This window comes from Phocoena phocoena, chromosome 7 (genome assembly GCF_963924675.1).
Source record: "Phocoena phocoena chromosome 7, mPhoPho1.1, whole genome shotgun sequence".
In the NCBI taxonomy this organism is placed as follows: domain Eukaryota; kingdom Metazoa; phylum Chordata; class Mammalia; order Artiodactyla; family Phocoenidae; genus Phocoena; species Phocoena phocoena.
Genome location: NC_089225.1, coordinates 106619901 through 106641186, shown reverse-complemented (window position 1 = coordinate 106641186; position 21286 = coordinate 106619901). Strand labels below are relative to the sequence as shown.

At 54.9% G+C, this 21286-nt stretch overlaps 1 protein-coding gene across 1 annotated transcript; it reads right to left on the bottom strand.

The window, feature by feature from the left end:
- Positions 1 to 8216: 8216 nt before the first annotated feature.
- On the bottom strand, positions 8217 to 20635 carry ITM2C (integral membrane protein 2C). Its single transcript, XM_065880334.1, has 6 exons — positions 20504 to 20635; positions 12669 to 12809; positions 10553 to 10741; positions 9756 to 9866; positions 9043 to 9193; positions 8217 to 8308 (listed from the first exon to the last, which is right to left on the bottom strand). The coding sequence occupies exons 1-6, from the start codon at positions 20633 to 20635 to the stop codon at positions 8217 to 8219; spliced, it is 816 nt and encodes a 271-aa protein (XP_065736406.1).
- Between the last annotated feature and the right edge of the window lie 651 nt (positions 20636 to 21286).

Sequence of the window (21286 nt, the reverse complement as noted above, 5' to 3'; positions counted from 1 at the left end):
GAAACAGGTGAAACACTGTGCAGTTAGCTGACAGTGAGGCCACCTCCTCACCTAACAGGCCCTCCTCCATCCCAGCAGCAGGGTATATATATGCGGAGTCATACACACACTTAAGTGATAAAAAGAGCACATCTTCATGACGTGGAAGGATATAAAGTCTTACAGCTCCTATGCACCTCCACAGAGCTAGCTTCTAGAAAGTTCACAAATGGTATATGTGTGTGTATATATATATATATATATATATATATATATATATATATATATATATTTTTTTTTTTTTTTTTTTCTTGCTCAGCCACCTGCTTTACGCTAATTATAGATCTTGGAGAACTTTACACATCAGCACAAATAGATCTACTTCATTCTTTGTAATGGCAACAAAATATTGCATTTCTCTTTTTAAAACTAATTCTTCATCTGAAGGTCTTTGGTTTCCAGTTTCTTGCTATTACAGCAATAAACATCCTCGTACATATATTTCTGTATACTTGTTTGAGTATACCCATAGGGTAATTTCCCCGGGGTGAAATGGCTGCGTCACACACACTGCATTTTACAATCTGAAATTTTACAATGTAATTCTTGTCAAACCAATTTACTGCCACTATTTTTTTTTTTTTTTTTTTTTTTTTTTTGCGGTATGCGGGCCTCTCACTGTTATGGCCTCGCCCGCTGTGGAGCACAGGCTCCGGACACGCAGGCTCAGCGGCCAAGGCTCACGGGCCCAGCCGCTCCGCGGCATGTGGGATCCTCCCGGACCGGGGCACAAACCCGCGTACCCTGCATCGGCAGGCGGACTCTCAACCACTGCGCCACCAGGGAAGCCCCTACTGCCACTATTGATACAAGAAGACTTATACACACTTGGGAAGACTGGGCATTATTAAACTTAAACAAAACAAAACCACAAAACCAATCTCTCCTAATCATACTATGAGACCAGCAAAACTTTAACACAAAAGCCTGAAAAGGACAGTATGAAAAAGGAAAATTACAGGTCAGTCTTACTAATAAACATATATCTAAAACTCCTAAACAAAATATTAGCAAACAGAATACTATAGCATAGAAACAAGGTAATACATCATGATCAGATCAGTTATTAATGCTACTCACCTCATTAGCAAATTAACGAGGGAAAAACATGCAGTCATTATCAATAAACGCAGAAAAAACATTTGATAAAAGAATTCAACATACATCCTTGACGGACGCGGGTTCGATCCCTGGTCGGGGAACTAAGATCCCACATGCCGCGGGGCAGCTAAACCTGTGCGCCACAACTACTGAGCTCGCGTGCCTCAATTGGAGGCCACGTGCCACTAACTACAGAGCCCACGTGACCTGGAGGCTGCGCGCTACAACTAGAGAGAGAAAACCTGCATACCGCAACTAGAGAGAAGCCTGCACGCCGCAACGAAGAGCCCGCATGCCTCAACTAAGACCCGACACAGCCAAAAATTTAAAATAAATAAAAAATAAATCTTAAAAAACCCCACATACCTTCTTTATTAAAAATAAAAACTAGAAATAGAAGACAACTTCTTTAATTAACCTCAGAAGGAATATTCTCCCCAAAGGGAACCCTTCTGCACTGTTGGTGGGAATGTAAATTGATACAGCCTCTATGGAGAACAGTATGGAGGTTCCTTAAAAACTAAAAATAGAACTACCATATGACCCAGTAATCCCTCTACTGGGCATATACCCTGAGAAAAACCATAATTCAAAAAGAGTCATGTAACCCAATGCTCATTGCAGCACTATTTACAATAGCCAGGACATGGAAGAAACCTAAGTGTCCACTGACAGATAAATGGATAAAGAAGATGTGGCACATATATACAATGGAATATTAGTCAGCCATAAAAAGGAATGAAACTGAGTTATTTGTAATGAGGTAGATGGATCTAGAGACTGTCACACAGAGTGAAGTAACTCAGAAAAACAAATACCATACGCTAACGCACATGTATGGAATCTACAACAACGATACTGATGAACCTAGTGGCAGGGCAGGAATAAAGATTCAGATGTAGAGAACGGACTTGAGGACATGGGGGGGAAAGGGAAGCTGGGATGAAGTGAGAGAGTAGCATTGACATATATACGTTACCAAATGTACAATGGATGGCTCGTAGGAAGGTGCTGCATAGGACAGGGAAATCAGCTCGATGCTTTGTGACGACCTAGAGGGGTGGGATAGGGAGGGTGGGAGGGAGGCTCAAGAGGGAGGGGATATGGGGATATATGGATACATATAGCTGATTCACTTTGTTGTACAGCAGAAACTAATACAACACTGTAAAGCAATTACACTCCAATAAAGATTAAAAAAAAAAAGTATTCTCCCAATATCTATACTAGAGCTACACTCAAGGTGAATTCCCTTTAAAGTCAAGAATAAAATAAGATTTGTAACTATTTCCATGGTACCAGAGCTCCTAGTCAGGGAGGCAAGATAAGAAAAAGAAATAAAAGTTTTAATTATTTGAATGGAAGAAACAAAATCTATTTATAGTCAATACAATTGCTTATATCAAAAACACAAAAGAATCGTTGGGTAACCTCTCAGAATAAGAAAGATGGCTTGGCAAATTTGCTGGATCAATAGTCAAAAATAAATTACATTCCTACACACTAGCAACAAAGAGTTATAATTATTAATTATAATATCAACAGTATAAGAGATTTAGGAATCAATGTAATGAAAACTGTGCAAGACCTCTACTGAAAAATGTATGAAACTGTATTGGAAGATACTAAAAATCCAAACAAATTTAAAAATACCATGTCATGCATCAGACACTCAGTATTATAACAATTTCAATTCTCCCCAAGTGGATCTATAGATTTAATATGAGTTCAATAAAAACCTCAGCAGAACGCTTTGTAAAACTCGATAAATTGTTTCTGAAATGCATATGAAAGCAAAAGCGTAAGAACAGTCATGGCACTGCTGAAGCAAATTAAGGTGGGAGACGTGCACAGTCAGATGTGCACGTCTTATTTTAACTGTGGTTATGGCTCAAATAATAAACCCAATAGGACAGACTAGAGAGCCCAGAAATAGACCTTATGCATATGGAAACTAGATCATTGCAGGCACACACTGCAGCTCAGTGAGGAAAGGAAAATAATCCACGACGAAGAGAACGAATGATTATTCCTACCTCACACCATACCAGGGAATAAATTCCAGGGGATTTAAAAATGTAATATATAAAACTTTAAAAGGAATAGAAGAAAATATAGGCTAATCTCTTTTCATTCTTGGGATAGGATGGATTTCTGAAACAAGGTGCACAAAACCCTAACCCAAAATAAGAAGATGGATACATTTGACTACATTAAAATCAATAATTTCTGCTTGGGAATTCCCCAGTGGTCCAGTGGTTAGGACTCCGAGCTTTCACTGCCGAGGGCCCAGATTTAATCCCTGGTTGGGGAACTAAGATCCTGCAAGCCATGTGGCATGGCCAAGCAAAAGACAGCAACAAAAAAATCAATAATTTCTGCTCATCAAAGAGGTCACAACGAAAAGTGATAAGACAAGTCACAAATTTGGGTAAGGTATTTGCCACACGTCAATGATAAAACATATAAAGAACTTCTACAAGTTAATAAGAAGAAAATGAAGCATCCAATAGGAAAATAGGCCAGAGAACACAAACAGGCATTTTATATAAAAGGTCCAATACACATATGAAACTTGACTCACTTTCCTAGTAATCAGGGAAGTGATAATTAAAACCATAATGAAACACCATTTTACTCTCAATCCATTGACAAAAAATCCCAAGTGTTGTTAATATTAAGTGTTGGCAAGAACTTGGAACAAGGAGGATGCCTATGCAGTACAGGTGGGAATGTGAATTGGTTCAACTCATAAGAAACAATCTGGTAGAGTGTTTTTTTTAAAAATATTTATTTGGTTGCGCTGGGTCTTAACTGCGGCAGGCAGGCTCCTTTAGTTGCGACTCAAGGGCTCCTTAGGTGCAGCACGTGGGCTCCTAAGTTGTGGCATGCATGTGGGATCCAATTCCCTGGCCAGGGATTGAACCTGGGCCCCCTGCTTTGGGAGCACGGAGCCTTAACCACTGTACCATCGATGAAGTCCCCAATCTGGTAGAATTTTTGTGAGTTGGCCATTTGCATACTATGTGGCCCAAAGATTCCTTTTCTAGGGAATACAGGTGTATATTAATAGAGAAACCCTTGCAGAGGTGACCAGAAGCCTTGTAGAAGAAATGTTCATTAACGCATTGTTGTAATAATAGTAAAAAGTCAGAAAGAACCCAAATATTCATTGTTAGAATAGGCAATTAAATTACATATTCACATAGTGGATTGATACACAGCAGTACAAATGAATTAAATACTATTACAGGTGTCAACATGGCTGAACCTTAGAAATATAAGGTTGAGGGGAGGAAAACAAATCAGAGAATAATCCATGTATTTTATTACTTCTTTTATATTATTCAAATCCAAGCAAAACTACATTAAGAGCTTCATAGATATGTGGCTCTAAAGACTTTTAAAGCAAAGCAGAGAAACTCAGGATAGGAGTTACCTGGATTCATGAATTAATATACAAAGATTGGCTTAATAGATGGAAAATTGGTATATTTTCATGATTGTCTTTGGATCTAAAAATAGATGCATCTTTAATGTCCCTCATAGGATACAGAAGTGGGGTGGTGGGGTGGGAAGTAGAGGCTGGGATGATGTGGGAGCCTCTGAACATGGGAGCCAACAGTTCGTTTCACCCCCGAGCATGAATGCTTCTCCCCATATTGGGAGGTGGTCTACTTCTCCTCCACTTAAATCAGGGCTACTTTGGTGACTTGCTTTGACCAATAATGCACTAAAGTAATATTCTGGATCTTCAGATTGCAGGCTTTAAAAGGACTGGCAGCTTACCCTTCCCCTCACTTGGAGCTCAGTTGCCATCTGTAAGGAAGGCCAGGGTATTGATGGGCACCCATTTGTAGCCATACCCTGGACGGCAGGGGCCATTTTGGATGGCCCAGCCCAGCGAAGCCTCCAGCTGAGTGCAAAGAACGAGGCAGCCCCTAGCCCACGAGGGCTAACGTCAGTCAGTGTGGAACTCAGCCATCCTGCAGAATTAAGTTCTGGGGTGGTTTGTTCGGCAGAAGCAAGGGGAGAGGGACATGCAAAGAATTCAGTGATATTGGCAGTCTTGTTTCGTGGGTTGGCTGTGGGGTCACCGTACTTCATAACTTACATGCTGGTGATTTAGATAGAGTATTCTGTACGTATTAAGTGCTTCACAATATAAAATATGAAAAAAAACCCAACTTATCAGATTGTATCTCCCTAGTTTTGATTTGTATTTTCTATGCAACTGTGATTAAACATCTGTTCGCGTTTAAGCAACGATCCATTTGTGTTTCCCTGTGAACTCCCTGCTCCTATTCGTTGCCCCTTTATCTATTGGGTTGTTCATTTTTTCATATCGATTTATAAGAACTTAGCATATTAAGGAAAATAGCCCTTTTATGTCCTGTGTTTCTAAAGTATCTCCCCGTTTGTCACTTATAAAACTTTTGACTTTGTGGTATGTTCTGTTGCACAAAAATTTTAATTTTTTATTAGTCCCAGTTATTATTACTGGTAGGTATCATGCTTAAAAAGACTACCCTCCTTCAAGATGATCTTTTAAATCATCTCAAGTACTTTTAAGATTTCATTTCATACTTAAAACCTTTGAATTAATTTTGTTACAGGGAAGCAGGACCCAGGTTAATTTTTTTGTCAAAATGACTAGCCAGTTGTTCCAATAAAAAGAATCCACACGTACCCCACTAACCTGAATTTCCTTGTACTTAAGTTAACTTCTGGGCACTCCACTGTGTCTCATTGATCTTTGCTACACCAAAGTCTTTAATTCTACTAGGTTTTATATTTGGAGACTGTTCTCCGCCCCCCCCCCCCCCCGCCCCCTTTTCAGGATTTACCTGGCTATCCCCCATGTTTACTTTCCTGAAATAACTGAATGTGTCAGTTAAAGAATAAGCCCTGTTGGCATTTTAATTGTGACTGCTTTACATTTACATTGGGAAATGTAACAGAACCCAACATCTCTGCAAGATTGCATTTGCATCTGAGAACAAGGCGTGTCTGCACTAATTTGAATCTTTTACGTCCTTCGCAGGATTACCTAGTCTGTGAGCCAAGGGTGTAGACACCCATCCTTGCCCCCAGGGCAGGACCCAGGTCGCACCTCTGGGGTCCACTCAGCCAAGGCTCCAGGCAGCTCCCACACCCTTCTTCTCTGCAGCATGTGACCCTGTGACTCATGTCAAACCCTACCTCAGATCCACCGAGATGGTTACTAATCGCCCAGAAAGTGTGGCGACACCGTCCTTGTGCTTAAGGACAAGCAATAATGATGTCATCTTCCGTGTAGAACTAAACCGGTGGTTTAGAGGCACTTAAAAGCAGCCAGACCTTGGGCAAGTTGCATGACCTGTGGTCCCGTTCCTCCTCCCTTGCCTGTAAAATGGGAAATCTACCTGGCGGGGAGTGACAGAACGAAGGGGACACCTACATTCCTTGGCTGAACCTCGGAGCAGGCCCACCTCTTCAGGTGCCAGATGCCAAGCCCTGTGAGTGAGCTTCTCCTTCCTGCCGCTCCCACCACGCCCACCTGCCCCCCCCCCCCGCCCCCAGGGACACCTGCCCAGCCTACGGGTTGGAGGGCACCCGTCACCAAGCCGACACCCCGCCCCGCGCCCCCCACCCGCCTTTCCCAAGCCAAGCCGACACCCCTCCGCGCGCCCCCCACCCGCCTTTCCCAAGCCAAGCCGACACCCTGCCCCGCGCCCCCACCCGCCTTTCCCAAGCCAAGCCGACACCCCGCCCCGCGCCCCCCACCCGCCTTTCCCAAGCCAAGCCGACACCCCTCCGCGCGCCCCCCACCCGCCTTTCCCAAGCCAAGCCGACACCCTGCCCCGCGCCCCCACCCGCCTTTCCCAAGCCAAGCCGACACCCCGCCCCGCGCCCCCCACCCGCCTTTCCCAAGCCGGAATCACAAGTCAAAGATGTGTATTGTTCGACAGACACTTCTGAAAAGAGATCTAATTGAGAAAATATACAAGGCATTTAAGAGTCTCATCTCCAGCGAGCACCGAAGTCTGACTGGAGGCGTCGGAGCCCTCCTCTTCAGGGCTCAGGGCTGAGAAGGTTAGCACATCGAATCATCAGTAAAAACATGCAAAAGTGAGAAGGAAACGGAAAATAACGCTGTGTTCCCCCAAAGCAGAGGGGGACGGAATTTCAGAACAAGGAGACAGGGTGTACAAGTACCAGGTGGCCCTCCCTCCCCTCCCCCGGTTTTCCTCTCAAACGCCCCCGAGCAGGAGAAAGCAGGGAGCCCCGCCCACTCGGCAGGACCCACAGTGCATCCCTGCTCCGTGCTCAGCCCGCGGGGCTGCCCGTGGACAGGAAGACATCTCCCCACTTCTGCCCTATTCCTTCTCTGGCTGTGGCTGCGGGGGACCCCGCTTGTGCTCCTGGGGGGCCAGGGCCTGCAGCCCTGGCTCCTTCCTTCTTTGGTTCCACCCGGAGATTGTGCTTGACGGATTCATCCCACCCCCCAAACTCCAGGCTCCCACTGGTGGGCTGAAGGCACTGACAGGAGTCCTGGGGAGATCCCCAGGACAGCCACCTTCCCCTGTGCTCTGGGCGGGTCCACCCCTGGGTACATTCCCCCCAGCCTCAGCTCAGGCCCGGGACAGGGGTGGAAGTGTGCTGTGCACGGAAAAAAGCCTCTCAGACCTTTCTCAGCTGTGCAGACGTTCCTGAACCCCACTCCACACCCCCGCTCCCAGCCCGCCCCTCGCCAGAGCCCCAGCATGCTTGGCCGTGCCCTCCAGTCCTCCCCCTTGGGCTACCAGTGCAGCTGTGGGCCAGGCCCCCGGGGACCTGACCTCAAGATGGTGGTCACAGAAACCATCTTGGGGCGCCCCCTCCATCCCCCAGACTCAGGAGGTCAGCAGAGGGTGAGGCCTTGAGAGGTCACAGCTCTGGTACAGGGAGGCTGGCAGGGCTGGAGAGAAACGGGAAGACACGTCACATATATGGAAAGGCGTCCAAAGTACAAGCTAAGCAAGGGGAAGTGCCAGAGTGGCCAGAAGAGAAAATGGAAGAGGGAAGGGGCGGGGCCTGGAGGGAGGGGCGGGGCTTCACGCCACCCCGCAGATGAGTGTCTCTACCACGAAGGTGTTCTCGAAGTGGCGGATGGCGTTGCAGTTCTTGGCCCCTCGCTTGTTGATCCCTGAGAGAGAACAGAGAAATCCCAGTGAGGCCTGTGTCCTGGCCTGGAACTGTCTGGGCCACAAAGGCCACCAGCCTCAGAGCCTGAGCAGGGCCTCAGGACCCGGGCCGGGGAGGAGGAGGCCCAGGAAATGAAACCCAGATTCACCCGGAGACAGCGTGGTACAGCGGCATGAGCTCAAAAGCTGGAGTCAGACCTCCCAGCTCTGCCACCTTCTTGCTGTGAGACCTCAGAGGTGCTTCTTAACCTCTCTGTGCCTCCATTTCCTCATCTTTAAAAGGGGCAGCAAGAATAATGATGACAAGGATGAGGATGATGGTAACTTACACTCTCTTAGGAGGACATAAAGAGTGTAAAGTAGAGGGCTTCCCTGGTGGCGCAGTGGTTGAGAGTCCGCCTGACGATGCTAGGGGACGCGGGTTCGTGCCCCGGTCCGGGAAGATTCCACATGCCGCGGAGCGGCTGGGTCCGTGAGCCATGGCCGCTGAGCCTGCGCGTCCGGAGCCTGTGCTCCGCAACGGGAGAGGCCACAACAGTGAGAGGCCCGCGTACCGCAAAAAAAAAAAGTGTGAAGCAGTGCCTGGCACATAGTACGTGCTCATTAGCTGTTATTACTGCTGCTACAATCTGAGATCTGACAGCTGGTCTCCAGCTACGCGGCCAGGCACTGCCAGAGGGTGGCCATGGTTTGGAGCTCAGGGCAGGGGCCAAAGTGGGTGGAATCTGCCACTCACGCCTCCGGGTGGCCCTGCGCCGCAGCCGGTAGGTGTCCTTCCCGCTGCACAGGTGGTAGATGAAGGAGCCCAGGGCCTCCTTGTCACTGACATGCTCCGTGACCACCATCTCCTCCTGGATGATGTACGTCTGTGGGAGGTAGGTACCCCTCTGCAAAGGGAGTGGCCACAGCACTGGGTCAGTACCAGGGCTCGCCGCTCTCGGTCCCCGACTGCCCATTGCGCTCGCCTCCCTCCTTCTGCTAGCTTGAGCCGAGCCCCCCCAGCGCCTGCAGTGCCCATCCAACACGCCCACCCCCTCATCCACAGGCTGCATGGCTCGCCTTTCTGACGTGCCCAGGCACTTCCTGCACCCGCACTGCCATGAGTCACGTGTGTGCGAGTCTGGTCTCCCACCCTAGGGGGAGCACTCCTCGGGGGCAGGGCCCCCATCACCTCCCTGCACTGCTGACACGGGGTGACGTGGCGCATGGCCATGAACACTAAGGAAGCTGGTCTTGGGGTTCTTCCCAAGTGAGGGAGGCAGAAGTGGGAGGCTGGTGGGGGGCAGAAAGGAGAGGTGTTGACTCTGAATGTGGTAGAAGGGAGCTGGAGGTGGGGGGACCAACCTGGGGTGCTGGGTCCAGCTGACAGCAACGCCCAGGCCCCCCATCCTTCCCTTGTCTCATGGAGGGAGGACAAGGGAGAGAAGACGCTGCCAGGGCCCTGCTCACCTTCACATTCATGAGGAGCTCCCAGAAGTTGCGAGGGGGCAGCACGATGGTGGTGTTGAGTTCAATGACGTAGCACTTGTCCAGGGAGATGTCGTGATAGGCAGTGAGACCCTGAACAGGAAGAGGCGGCCACGTCATCTCCGCAGGTGAGGGACTGGCCCCGGCGGGCTGTATGAGGCACGAACCCCACCGCACCCATGATGCACCCAGATTCCTCAGCACCGGGGCGGGGACCCCTTCTCCCGCTCCTCTCCCAGCCTATGTTGGTAGAAGGTTCCACTCACTAGATGAAAACACTATTAAATGCTTCGGTTGTGACAAGGATTCTTCTTGGGGGTATACAGCCGAGGTTCGAATTTCAGGGCAACGTCCCCCCGTGCATCTCACCAAAGCTAGGAGGTCCCGCCACCCCTATGGACAGCCTGGACCCTCAGCGAGAGATGCCCCTCCCAACCCCATGTGCTGCATCTCGATAAGATGTCAACACGGAAACAGCTCAGTAAAAAGGAACACTGGCCTCGCCTGTTCCAGCCAGCGTCCGCAGCTGGCAGGTGGCCAAGGAGAAAATCAACCGTGACTAGTTCACATTCAGTGATAACCGCATGACGTATATGATAAAAGCGGTCTCTTTAAATCCCTGACTGACCTAAACCGTAGATATCTACTCCATGGTTTATATTACACGGTATGTACTCCAAGTCTGTACAAGGGGCGTGGGCGTCCTCCTTTCACACCTGTTCCTCCTCGTGGCGCCCCCATCGCCGCCCCCCCCACCCCGGGTCCCTGGCCGGCCTCACCCGCTGGAAGTCGTGGATGATGTCTGCAGGGTCACCACCCCCAAACTGGGGCACCGGCACGTTGATGCGCTCGTAGTTCTCCTCGAGGTAGATCTTTACGTCCTCCTCCAGCTCCATGCGGGTGCGGACCTGCGAGGTCAGGGAGTCCTCGTAGAGGACGCCGCAGTGGAAGAAGTTGTCTCGGGCCAGCTGAGCAAGGAGGGGGGCGGCGGGAGAGAGGGAGGGAGAGAGTCTGGTCACACAGCGCCCGCCGTGAGACCACTGCTGCCTGCCCAACCACTCCCGGCTCCGAAGGCCTGGGGAGGCAGGGAGGATGGGTCTGTGACACCCATTTCACAGATGGAGAAACTAAGAAACATGGGGAGCCAGGGAGGGTGAGCCGGGTCTGCCAGTTCCTAGGAGGATGACCTCTTTGGGCCTCAGTTTCCCCATCTGTAAAACAAGGTGACCCCTCAGGCCCCTCTGGCCTCCGAGTCCATGAGTCAATGGCTGTGAAATGGGGCAGACCAGCGGGGGGACAGACACCTGAGAAAGAGCCTGGGGTCGGAGGGGTGTCCTCAGGGGCAAACAGGGGGACTCTGGGTTGGACAGGCTGGGCCCTGCAGGGTGCCACCCTCCGCCACCACCAGGGGGTGCTCGCCCGCCCTTCTTGCCCCCTTTGCGAGGCCCTGCAGACCTTGGAGGGAGGAGGTAGGAGCTGAGAGGCAGCCCTGTTATCAGATTCTGGTGGCACCGTGTCCAACCTCAAGCAAGGACCCACCACCTTCCCTGGATCCTGTGCTTCCTGAGAAACCTACACAAACATGGTGTCCCCTATATGAGGGACACGCCTAATCACTCCATCAGTAAGGGAAGGGAGGCAGCCTGGCGTGACCGAGGCTACGTGACTGACTGGTGGACCGCGGGCCCCTCCTACTTATCCAGGGCCTCCTCCAGGTCCGGCCCACGATGGGCAGACACCCCTTTGTCTGTTTTAGTGTAAGCTGTCCCGGGAGGATGAATCATCACACAGGAATCATACTGTCCCAGGTTGTAGACCCAGAGGCTGCTCTGAGGTTCCCCTACTCCCTGGGAATTGGGGTGGGGTGAGGAACCCCAAGAGGGCATGAGGGGGGGCTGGGATCAGAGGGGAGGTCCAGGGCAGGGCCACAGCCGCAACAGGAAAAGGCCCCAGAAAGTGACAACCAGGAACAGGTGGGGAAGCAGGCCGTGGACGGAGGGGAGCTGAGGTGTCAAGGGTAAGGTCACATGGACTGCAAACTCTTTGGTCATTTCCACCGTAGAAAAACTGGATGACAACAAAGTCAAAGTCCAATGCTTGAGGGTGGGAAGAGGTCACTTGGGTCATAAATGACTGGCAATTCCCAACCTTTCTGTCACCGAGATTCCCCATTCATTATGCTTATGGTTATCCTATTAAGCAACCTTTCATTTAACTACCTTCAGTTCTGAGAGCTTCGTGGCCCTGCCTCCCTCCCCAGGCCTGGGCTGATCGCAAGGTTGCTGTGACCACGACCAGTTCTTTGGCCCAGCTTCGTGCCCAGATCGGTTGTGTGAGCAGATAACCAGGGTGTGATCATAGGTGGAGGTGACCCTCCACCCTTCACGGTTTATAGCCCAAATGTCCACGCGTGGAATGTAAGCCCTTAGAGCAAGATCCATGGGCACAGGGGCTGGGCTCTGAAGGGATCGCAGAGTTCCAATGTCTGCTGCACCTGAGTTTCTGGTGCTCATGCCCTGGGGTGACGCTGTGGGAAGGGGCTGCGGGCCTCACAGCCCAGATTCCAATCCCGGCTCCCCCATCACCGACTGTGCTCCTGGGAGAGCTCCCTGTCAGCCTCAGATGCAACCAAAGAGATAGGTAAGGACACTCCTCCGGAGCCCATGGCAGTCAGAGGACGGGGACCCGGTCCTGTCTCCCGGACCAAGACCAGAGAGGAGAAGGAGGCAGGTCTTCTGGGCTTGCCCGGGCACCCCTCCCACCTAGGGGGCGTGTCCAGGGCTTCCTGCTGTCTCCGCCTCTCCGCCCCTGTTCACAGGGCCTGATCCTGCCGGCCCACACCCACGGCAAACCCTCGCCCTGCCCTGCCCTCCGCCTCCCTCCGCCCCACCTCACCTGAGCGAGGAAGAAGTATCTGTAGATGTAGACAGAGGCGAACACCAGGCCCATGAACAGCACGACCACGCCCATTGACAGGTAGCACAAGCCGCCCACAGAGCTCCCCTTCTTGTGGCGGTGGTAGGCGGGCCGCTCTTCCTGTGGACAGCAGTGCAGGGTCAGCCCCGTGGTGGCCCCGCACCCCTGGGAATCCCTGCCACCCCTTTCCGGAAGTGAGACCTCACTCTGCTGGCTGGGAAGGAGCCTTGGAGCAAAGGGAGGGGAGGACGACGCTCAGGACACACAGAGCATCGTCTCTGGAAGGAAAGGAAAGCGTTACCAGGACCCCCCAGCTGTTCCCATCTAAAGAGAAACGGAGCCCCACCTTGGACCCACGGGGACTAAGCAAGCGTGTTTTGAATCACCCACGCCATTAGTCCCCTTCATTATACCAGTTGTGACCACAGTAGATTCTTTCAAATGTAGAGAGGGGGGAAGCACAGATATGGCCTTGGTGACTGAGCCAGGCCTAGGCACCTGTAGGAACTGGAGTGACTGGAAGGGCCGGGAGCCGCTGCCCTGGGCAGTGGGGACCAAGGAAGGCTTCGAAGGTAGGAAGCGACAAGATCCACCTGAAAGCTGGAGTGCCCAGAGGGACCGGGATGGGGACAGTGGGGGTGGGGAGCCTGCTGGGCTCTTCCAAGGAAGCTGCGGCAGGAAACAGTCACTGACCAGTGGGGACAGGGCTCTGGGAGGCCCGCAGGGTCTGGGCGTGGGAGCTCGCGCCCTCCGGCCACCCCGGGCAGATGCCAGCCTGCCGGGGCGGCGATGGCATCACACGGGCGCTGGTGTTGAGCAGGCTGTCAGAAACAGGCCCACAGGGTGCAGTCTGGGGGCTTCCGCAAGCCTGGGCTGGGAGGGGAACGTGGTTACCGGCAGGCAGGCCAGGGCAGGAGGTTCCTGGAAAAACCCTCTCTAGGGAGCCAGGCTCAGGTGTGGGACAGTAGCTGCAGGACTGCCAAGAAGCAGCAAGCCAAGCGGACCCAACTCCAGTCCACACACTTCTGGGCCAGTGGCCGGAGGTGTGTGTAAAGCTCAGCAGCCCTGCGTTCCCTGGAGCGCTGGACTGAGAGTCTCGTGACTCGGGCTCTTCCCAGCTGTGTGAGCTCGGCCATCGCTCGTCTTGGTGCCCTTCCTCGCTGGCACCCCTGCCCTAAGCCGGGCCTCCTTCATCCTGGAGATGTTGCAAAAGCCCCAGGCCTGGCTCTGCCTCTGGGATCCATCATTCAATCTCTCCTCCACGGTGTCCAGATGCAGCCGGGTGAGGGTAGAGGCCAGTGCCCCTGCCAACCTCAAGGAGCTGTGGCAGAGGTGGGGGGGCAGGAGGGGAGCCTGGGCCTTCTCACTGCGGCCCCGCCGCTAACCGTCTGCTTAGTGCTCTGTGCCCGCTTCCACTCCCCTCGTCCTGCTTAGCGGGAGGTCGGCAGTGGGGACGTGATGCAGGTCCAAGTTACCCAAGACAGGCCTTTATTCTCAGGGCACACAGGAGGCCCAGACTGGTAGGGGTGGGGGACCTGGGCCTCAGGGAGCAGAGGGGCATCCCATCAGAGTGGGTGATGCCTCCCTGCTTGGAGCTCTCCCCTCTCCCCACACCCTTTCCTCAGGAAAAGGGTAGAAAATGCCAGAAAGACACACCCCCCCCCATCACGAGGCACATGTATCACCAGGCCAGTGGCCCCCAGCCTCCAGCACCATGGGATGGAGACACAGGATGGAGAGGTGACCCGGTCCATCCCATACCCCCTCACAGGCTGGGCCATCTGCAGGCCTGGGGCCTCTCCCCACCCTGGCCCTGCTGCAGAGGTGCTGCGATCAAAACCAGAGAAGCACCTGGTGAGACCACCCCCCTGACTGGCATCTCCTCGGCATGCTGGGGCTCCCTGGGGGCAATAACCAAGGTCACTAGCACACTTGGGTGGCCACTGCTCACAGGGCCTCCAGGGACAGCTGCCAGTGGGAGGGGGTGGGGGACTGCAAGCGTTTTGACTTTCCAACGGGCTCCCAAGATCAGCCCAGGATGGGGCGACCCGATGACCAAGCTCTGCCAGTGTCTCGCAGGAACAAGCCACCCAGGGGCTCCAGCCATCCTCAGTGGGTCCTAAGGAAAGGTGGGTGACGCAGAAGAAAGGCCAGGCGCCACACCCACTGGGAATCCCGCCCTGGAGGCACAACATTTGTATTTAGCGAGACCAGTGGGGACGCAGGGACCCAGAGGCCCCCAGCAGGGGCTGCGATCCATGCGTGGGGAACATCCCAGCCTCCTGACCCTCCAACCCTCTGCAGGTCCTCCGGTGAAATGTGAACAGACTCTTCCTGACAGGGTTTTGTTGGGATTAAAGGAGACAGAGACCCTGAAAGCCCTTTGTAAAGGATAAAGTGGTAGATAAAAATAGCAGATCTTTATCAGCTAAAGCTCTCCTTCTTTTTTTTTAGGGCCACAAGCCAGCTGTCGAGGCTGCACAGTGGCCATGCTTTGCTCCTGCAAACCAGAGGAGCAAAAGCAAGCTTATGAGAACCGCTTTTAAAAAAAACCAGAAAACAAAAAGAAGTCAATGGGCTACAAAGCAAGAGCCCGAGGGCTGGCTCCCGGCTCCCGGCTGGGTCAGGTGTTTCTATGTGCCTGGGGGAGGGGCCAGGCAGGGGGGCCAGGCTGCCCCAGGTGGGGAGGAGGTCAGGGAGGACGGAGAGTGGGGAGCGGCTCCAGAGGAAAATGAGGCAAGTGGCTGAGGACAGTCTCCAGCCAGGACCCCTGGATCTCACCCTGTGTCCTCACACGGCTCTGTGGGTGTCCCTGTGAAGGCTGGGGGTCCTCCCCTTTCCCAGAGCTGTGGACAATGGCTTCCTATCCTGCTCCTACAGACCCCTCTAGGGCACACCCTTGGCTCACGCCCTGCACCCCTCCCTACCTGACTGACACACCTCGGTGGCCTGGCATGCATGCGGAGGCCAAACCCCCAGAAGCATCATGGCTGAGCAGGAGGGATGGAAGGGAAAGCAGGCCCTGAGGCTGCTGGTGTCCCGGCTTCGAGACAGAGGCACTGGGACTGGGACATAAAGCCCCAGGTGGGTGGGAAGCCCCTGAATCCTGCCCTCGCTGGCAGGGCTTGAAAGGTCAGCCCCGAGCTGCAGCCCTCAGAGGCCTCTGGGGAGCCTGTAAACAGCCTGGGCTGGAACCTGGGGCCTCACCCCTTAGGATCTGGGCCGCACAGCTCACCCAGAATGACAGGAATGACGGCCGAGGGGCCTGCTTCCCGAAGCCCCCAGCTGCTTCACCTGTCATGCTGGAGCCCCGGGAGAAGGCTCCCCCGCCACATGGAGCAGTTACCCACAGCCAGGCATCTGGGGGCTTCCAGAAAGTAGAAAAATACTGCTTCCATGGCAACTGGGCTTCCTGAGCCACAGGCCCGCCGTGCACTCGTGTAGGCCACGTGGGCCACATGTCCGGGGACCCGAAAGGGGCCCAGGCCTAGGCCTGCCTGTTTCACGGAGCCTGCAGTGGAGCTTCTTAAATGATTAGGCAAAGCCAGGGCCAGAAGAGCCAGGGGGAACCCAGCCAACTTAAGCATTAACGCAGAAGACCCGCAGGGCTCATGGACAGAGCTCCCCAGCTACCTTCCCTCGGTAAGGATGTCGAAATGAACCGCAAGCAGAGTAACTACAGTTGCAGGCTGCTCGGAGGCGGCTAGCAGGGAGCCAGAAATGCAGCCACAGCAGGCCCGGGCAGACGGCTGGGGGCGGGTCTCGCCTCACCTCCCCAGCACCAGTCCCCCCTCCTCAGCATCATTCTTTCCCAGGCTGCAGACCACAAAGGCAAGGGCACCAGTGAGAGAGAAAGAGAGAGACAGACAGACAGAAGCCTAGCCGGGGTCGGGGGACTGGGCCTCTGCCCACGGAGCACGCAGAGCTGTGCTCAGACATACAGACGTCAGCTGGGTAAATGCTGGTAAGGCATCGTGAACTTGCCATCAGGGAAACCCATTCCTGCCCTGTGACCCACCGGTGCCCACGGTGCAAGCCGTGTGAGGAGGAAGGGCATGGACCTGGAGGACACTCTCGACAGCCCTCTGCACTGCTCTGCTTGGCTGGGCCAGGCAGATTCCCTCTTCTGTTCTGTACCTGACAGTCAAGGTGAGACCCCAGAGAACAAAGGCTGGGGGGGACGAGAAGCAGAGCTGCGGCTGGAAGGGCTCTCCTGGGGGAGAGACAGCTCAGAGACACTGCAGGGGCTGCGCTTCCCTGCTCTTACCATAAACATTTTTTTTTATGGTAAGAGAAACTCATCCTCTGTGGCAATCTGCTGACAGCCTTGAAACATGCAAGGATGGGCCGCGGGGAGAACAGAGAAGAGAGGGAAATGAGAGAGAAAGAAGAAAAGCCACTGTGGCACAAGTCCAAACGCCACAGCCCCTCAGGGAAGGCCCAGGGAAGGCCCAGGGCAGGCGGGCAAAGGGCAGGACTGCCCATTCACCAAGGTCCTCTTGGCCCAGGCCGCAGGGCTGGCGGGGATGGGGCACGGGGGCAGGAGGACGCCAAGCTCTGCGATCCACCCTCCTGGCCGGCAGGGGACCCTCCCCCAACCGCTCCAGGAGACTCAGCTCCCTCCTGCCCAGGACCTGAGGCCAGGACGGGGAAAGTGAAATCTGATCCCCAGGTATGCGGGCCGGGGGAGGGGGTGACACAGGGGCCATTAATCAAAAGCAAAAGCCAAGGAGAAAATTCCAGCGCTGAGATGACTGTACTGAACACGGTTCTCTCCCCTTGCAGGCCTCCAGCCCGGACTGTTCGAGTCTCTACATGCCCACACCTGGCTGTGTGTGTGTGTGTGTGTGTGTGTGTCTGCGCTCGCGTGCGCACACACGGGGGAGCAAAGACACAGGCAGATCGTAGGGAGAGGGGAACTGGGTTGAGAGGCCCAGGGCAGGCCAGTGGGCCTCCAAAGGGGAAGAATCCAGCCAGAGCGTACTAAGAGGGGGTGCTCCCCGTCCAGCCCACCTTCCAGGCTGGCTTGCTGCCAGCTGCCCACCAGCGCAGGCCCCTCATCATCTGGGAGGCAAGCACCACATGGGGGGGGGGGGTGGGCAGCTGGAGGCGCAGCTGGACCCTCACACCCATCCCTTCCTGGCCCACCGAGGCACTTCCTTCCAGCGGCACATGTGAGGACAAAATCCTCCTTGTTTCAGTTTTTACTCAGAAGCAGGGGGAGGCCCAACGTGAGAGTGTTCCTGCCGCCCTACCCTGGCCACTGGGGCCTGCACACAGGTTGAAATTTTATTAGGACAGCTAGAGGGTGGCTCACTGGTGAAAGGCACTCGTGAACTCATCTGTTCATCGAGTGGTCCTTCCAGGGCTTTAAATCTTATTTTCGAGTCCAGTTCAGTAACCAAAGAGGGTTCCAGGGTCACCCCGAGCCGAAACAGACCTTCCGATAAGCTTTCCTCCGGCAGGCCCGTCAGCGCGGGACAAACCCAAATGTCCTGTGTTGATGAAGCAGCTCCTGGGGCCTCCCAGTCCGCTTGCCCCAGGCTGATGCGGTCCTGGGCTACTGAGCTTACTGGGCGAGGTAGGAGGCAAGAACGGGGGGGCTTGCTCTACGTTGGGCACTGGATGTGGGGGAAACGTACCCACTGGCCAGGCGAGGCCACAAGAGGCTCACAGAAGTGCACTCTTCCCAAGGCTCCGATTCCATGAGACAACTGGTAGAGCCAACATGCGACACCCCAAAGCCTCCCCTGATCCCCTGAGGGCCCCTCAGATCCCCTGAAGCAGACCTGTCCTAGAGGGGCTGGGATTTTCATCTTCCTCCAGGGGCCCCATCGCTCCCCCTTGCCAATTAAGACAGCCAGGAGACCCTACCCAACTAACGAGGTCTGGGGGCGAGGCACACCCAGCAGGCTCGAAGCCACTGAAAACAGCACAGGGAAAACGTTGATATTTCCATTTCACGCTGGATGAGGGGGAAGAGAGGACGCTTGACTCCGGAGCCAGAAGCTGGATGTCAGTTACCGCCAAGGCGATGCTGGCATCTGCCATCCCGCCTGACACCCATCAGCAGGCTGCTGCCGGGGGACGTGCCACTCCCGTGAAATTTGGCAGACCTTCTGATGGGTTTGAAATCCATCCTTCCACTGTCTGGCTGGTCCTCCCTCCTGCCCAAATCCTTTTGGAGGCAGGGTCCAGTTTTCCAGGCCTCAGCTGGGTGCCCGGCCCTGGGAGTAGCAGCTGGGAGAAGACAGGAGTGGGCGTGCTGCCTTGGGCCCCCAGCCCTGCACCCTCCAGGGGCTAAGCGGAAGGGAGGAAGGAGGTTTAAAGGGTCCCCTGCAAACTGTTAAAGGTGCAGGCCATGCCTTCAAATATGAAGTGTCCCCCCCGCCCCATCTAAGCATTAGAAGAAGATGGAGCTGCTCTGGTGGCGGCTGCAGAGCACCCCACCCCCTGGAAACCCAGCCCCGGGGGTCACTGATGCTGCAGCGACCACACCAGGGCAGGGGAGCGTGCCAAGGCTCTTCCTGGAATTCCGCACTCAGGTATCTTTGCTCTGGCTATAACACCCACCTCTGAGGACCCTCTCCTGTGTCCTCTCTTCCAGGGCACAGGTCATCCTGAAGCACCCACCCTCCCATACCCAACCCCCCAAGCAAGGTTTAGTTTGAGCCATCAGCTTGGGGAGGGCCTTGGCGCTGAAGAAGACTTCCCATGGTGGGGGGGGACGGGAGCTTGGTGCGCCCCAAGAACGCCAGGAGCGACGGCCGCGTGGAAGCAGCGTAGACACCTCTGCCGAGACACTATAGAGCCAGGCTGGACCAGCTCTCTCTCCCTCCCCTCCTTGCCCGCCACGCGTCCTGCCCCCTCTGGGCCCTCCGCCGGTCGGACTCCACGCAGCTCAGTTCTCCACGGCGGAAATGCCTCCTCTCCCCCAGGCCGGAGGGAAAGGGGAGGAGGGGAGGCCGCTGGAGGGGAGGCCGCTGGAGGGGGCGGGGTGCACCGAGGCCCGCCTCCACAAAGCGCAGCCTGGGTGCTAGAGGGCACCAGGGCACCGCGGAGTGGAGGGGGTAGCCCAGTGCGCGAGGGAGCCGGGAGAGGAAGGAAGAGGGCAGGAAGGCCCAGGCGGCAGGGGGGGCGGTGGGATCAGGGCACCCAGCCTCGTAACCCCGAATCTCGAACCCCGGACGTGCGGCCAGGCGGATTCTGGTTTATCTCCATTTCATGTATTATCACTTTCTGGTCCACCAATTCAGGTGCAGACCAACAGCACATCCCTTGCCCCCAGCAGTCCCCCGTTTGGGACGCAATCAATAGTCCCGCCCCCTTCGTTGGCACCAGACCCCTCTCCCCATTCCCCACCAATCACAACCCACCGCCCTACTTTGGGGAAACAATGTCCAACCCTCCTCCCATCCCCCACCTGGGGACTCGACCCGCGGCCCCTCCTCCATGATTGGAACCAGACCTACATACCCCCACCGACATTCCTCGAACCTCTCCGGACCAGCTCCCTCCCCTATTCTGGGGCCAGGCGCCTAGGGCTCGGTCCACTTTTGGAAGAGACCTTGAGCCCTTCCTCACCTGGAACCATCGACTCGGAGCCCCTCCCATTCTTCAGACTTAGCTTTCGGCTGCCGCAGAGAGCCAGGACCCAAGGCCCCTCCCCACTCTGGGATGGATGACCCATTCCGGAATCCCACCCCTGCTCCGCTCGAGACTCCGGGGTCCCGATGCGCCTCGGGTAGTCGCCGGGGCCGGCAAGGCGCGCTTCGACCCCCCGTCCCCTGCCTGAGACCCCCGGTCCCTCTCACCCGAGCCGGCGTCAGCAGGATCTCAGCGGCTGGGGCGGGCGCCGGGGCCGAGGCCGAGGCCGAGGCCGAAGCCTTGTCGGCCTTGTCGCCCTTGATACCGGCCACCGCGGGCTGGAAGCTGATCTTCACCATGGCTGCGCCGGGCCGCGCGTCCTCCCTGCAGCCTCCGGCCGTGCAGCCTCTATCTGTACCACAGCCGCTCGGTTCTCCGCAGGCACCGGAAGTTTGAATCGCGTTGGGTCCTTTTCTCTAACCCCACCCCCAGCCCGCCCCGCCCCCGCCCCCCCAAAGGAGGGCCTTGGCGCCCTGCGCGCCTGCGCCCCCTTCCCGCCAGCTGGGCTCACAGTGACCGCTGCCGGGCGCGCTGCTCCGACCTGGGGAAGTCTAAGGTTCCCTTAACCACTCACTCACTCACTCCAATCGCATCCATCCATCCATCCATCCAATCAGGCATGGACTCAGTCCCCATCGCTGCTTTATCCCTTCCAGCTGCCTCTCCAAGACCAGCATCTCCAGAACATACAGTCTTTGTTAAAACCGTGTTTGCCAGGCAAATGCATCTTCTAGACAAGCTCCCCGTGCCCTCTATCCCACTTCATACCCTCCTCTTCGGAAATGCTGGAGCCCCCACTGAACCTGCCCACACCGCTCCCTCCTCCCACTTCCTTTTCCGACGTGTCCTGGGCCCTGGCAGGAGGCTTCAGGGCCAGGTGCCCAATTGCTTGCCTTTATCCTGCATCCTGCATCCATCTACACCTCCTTCATTCTCCATCATCCTTTTTC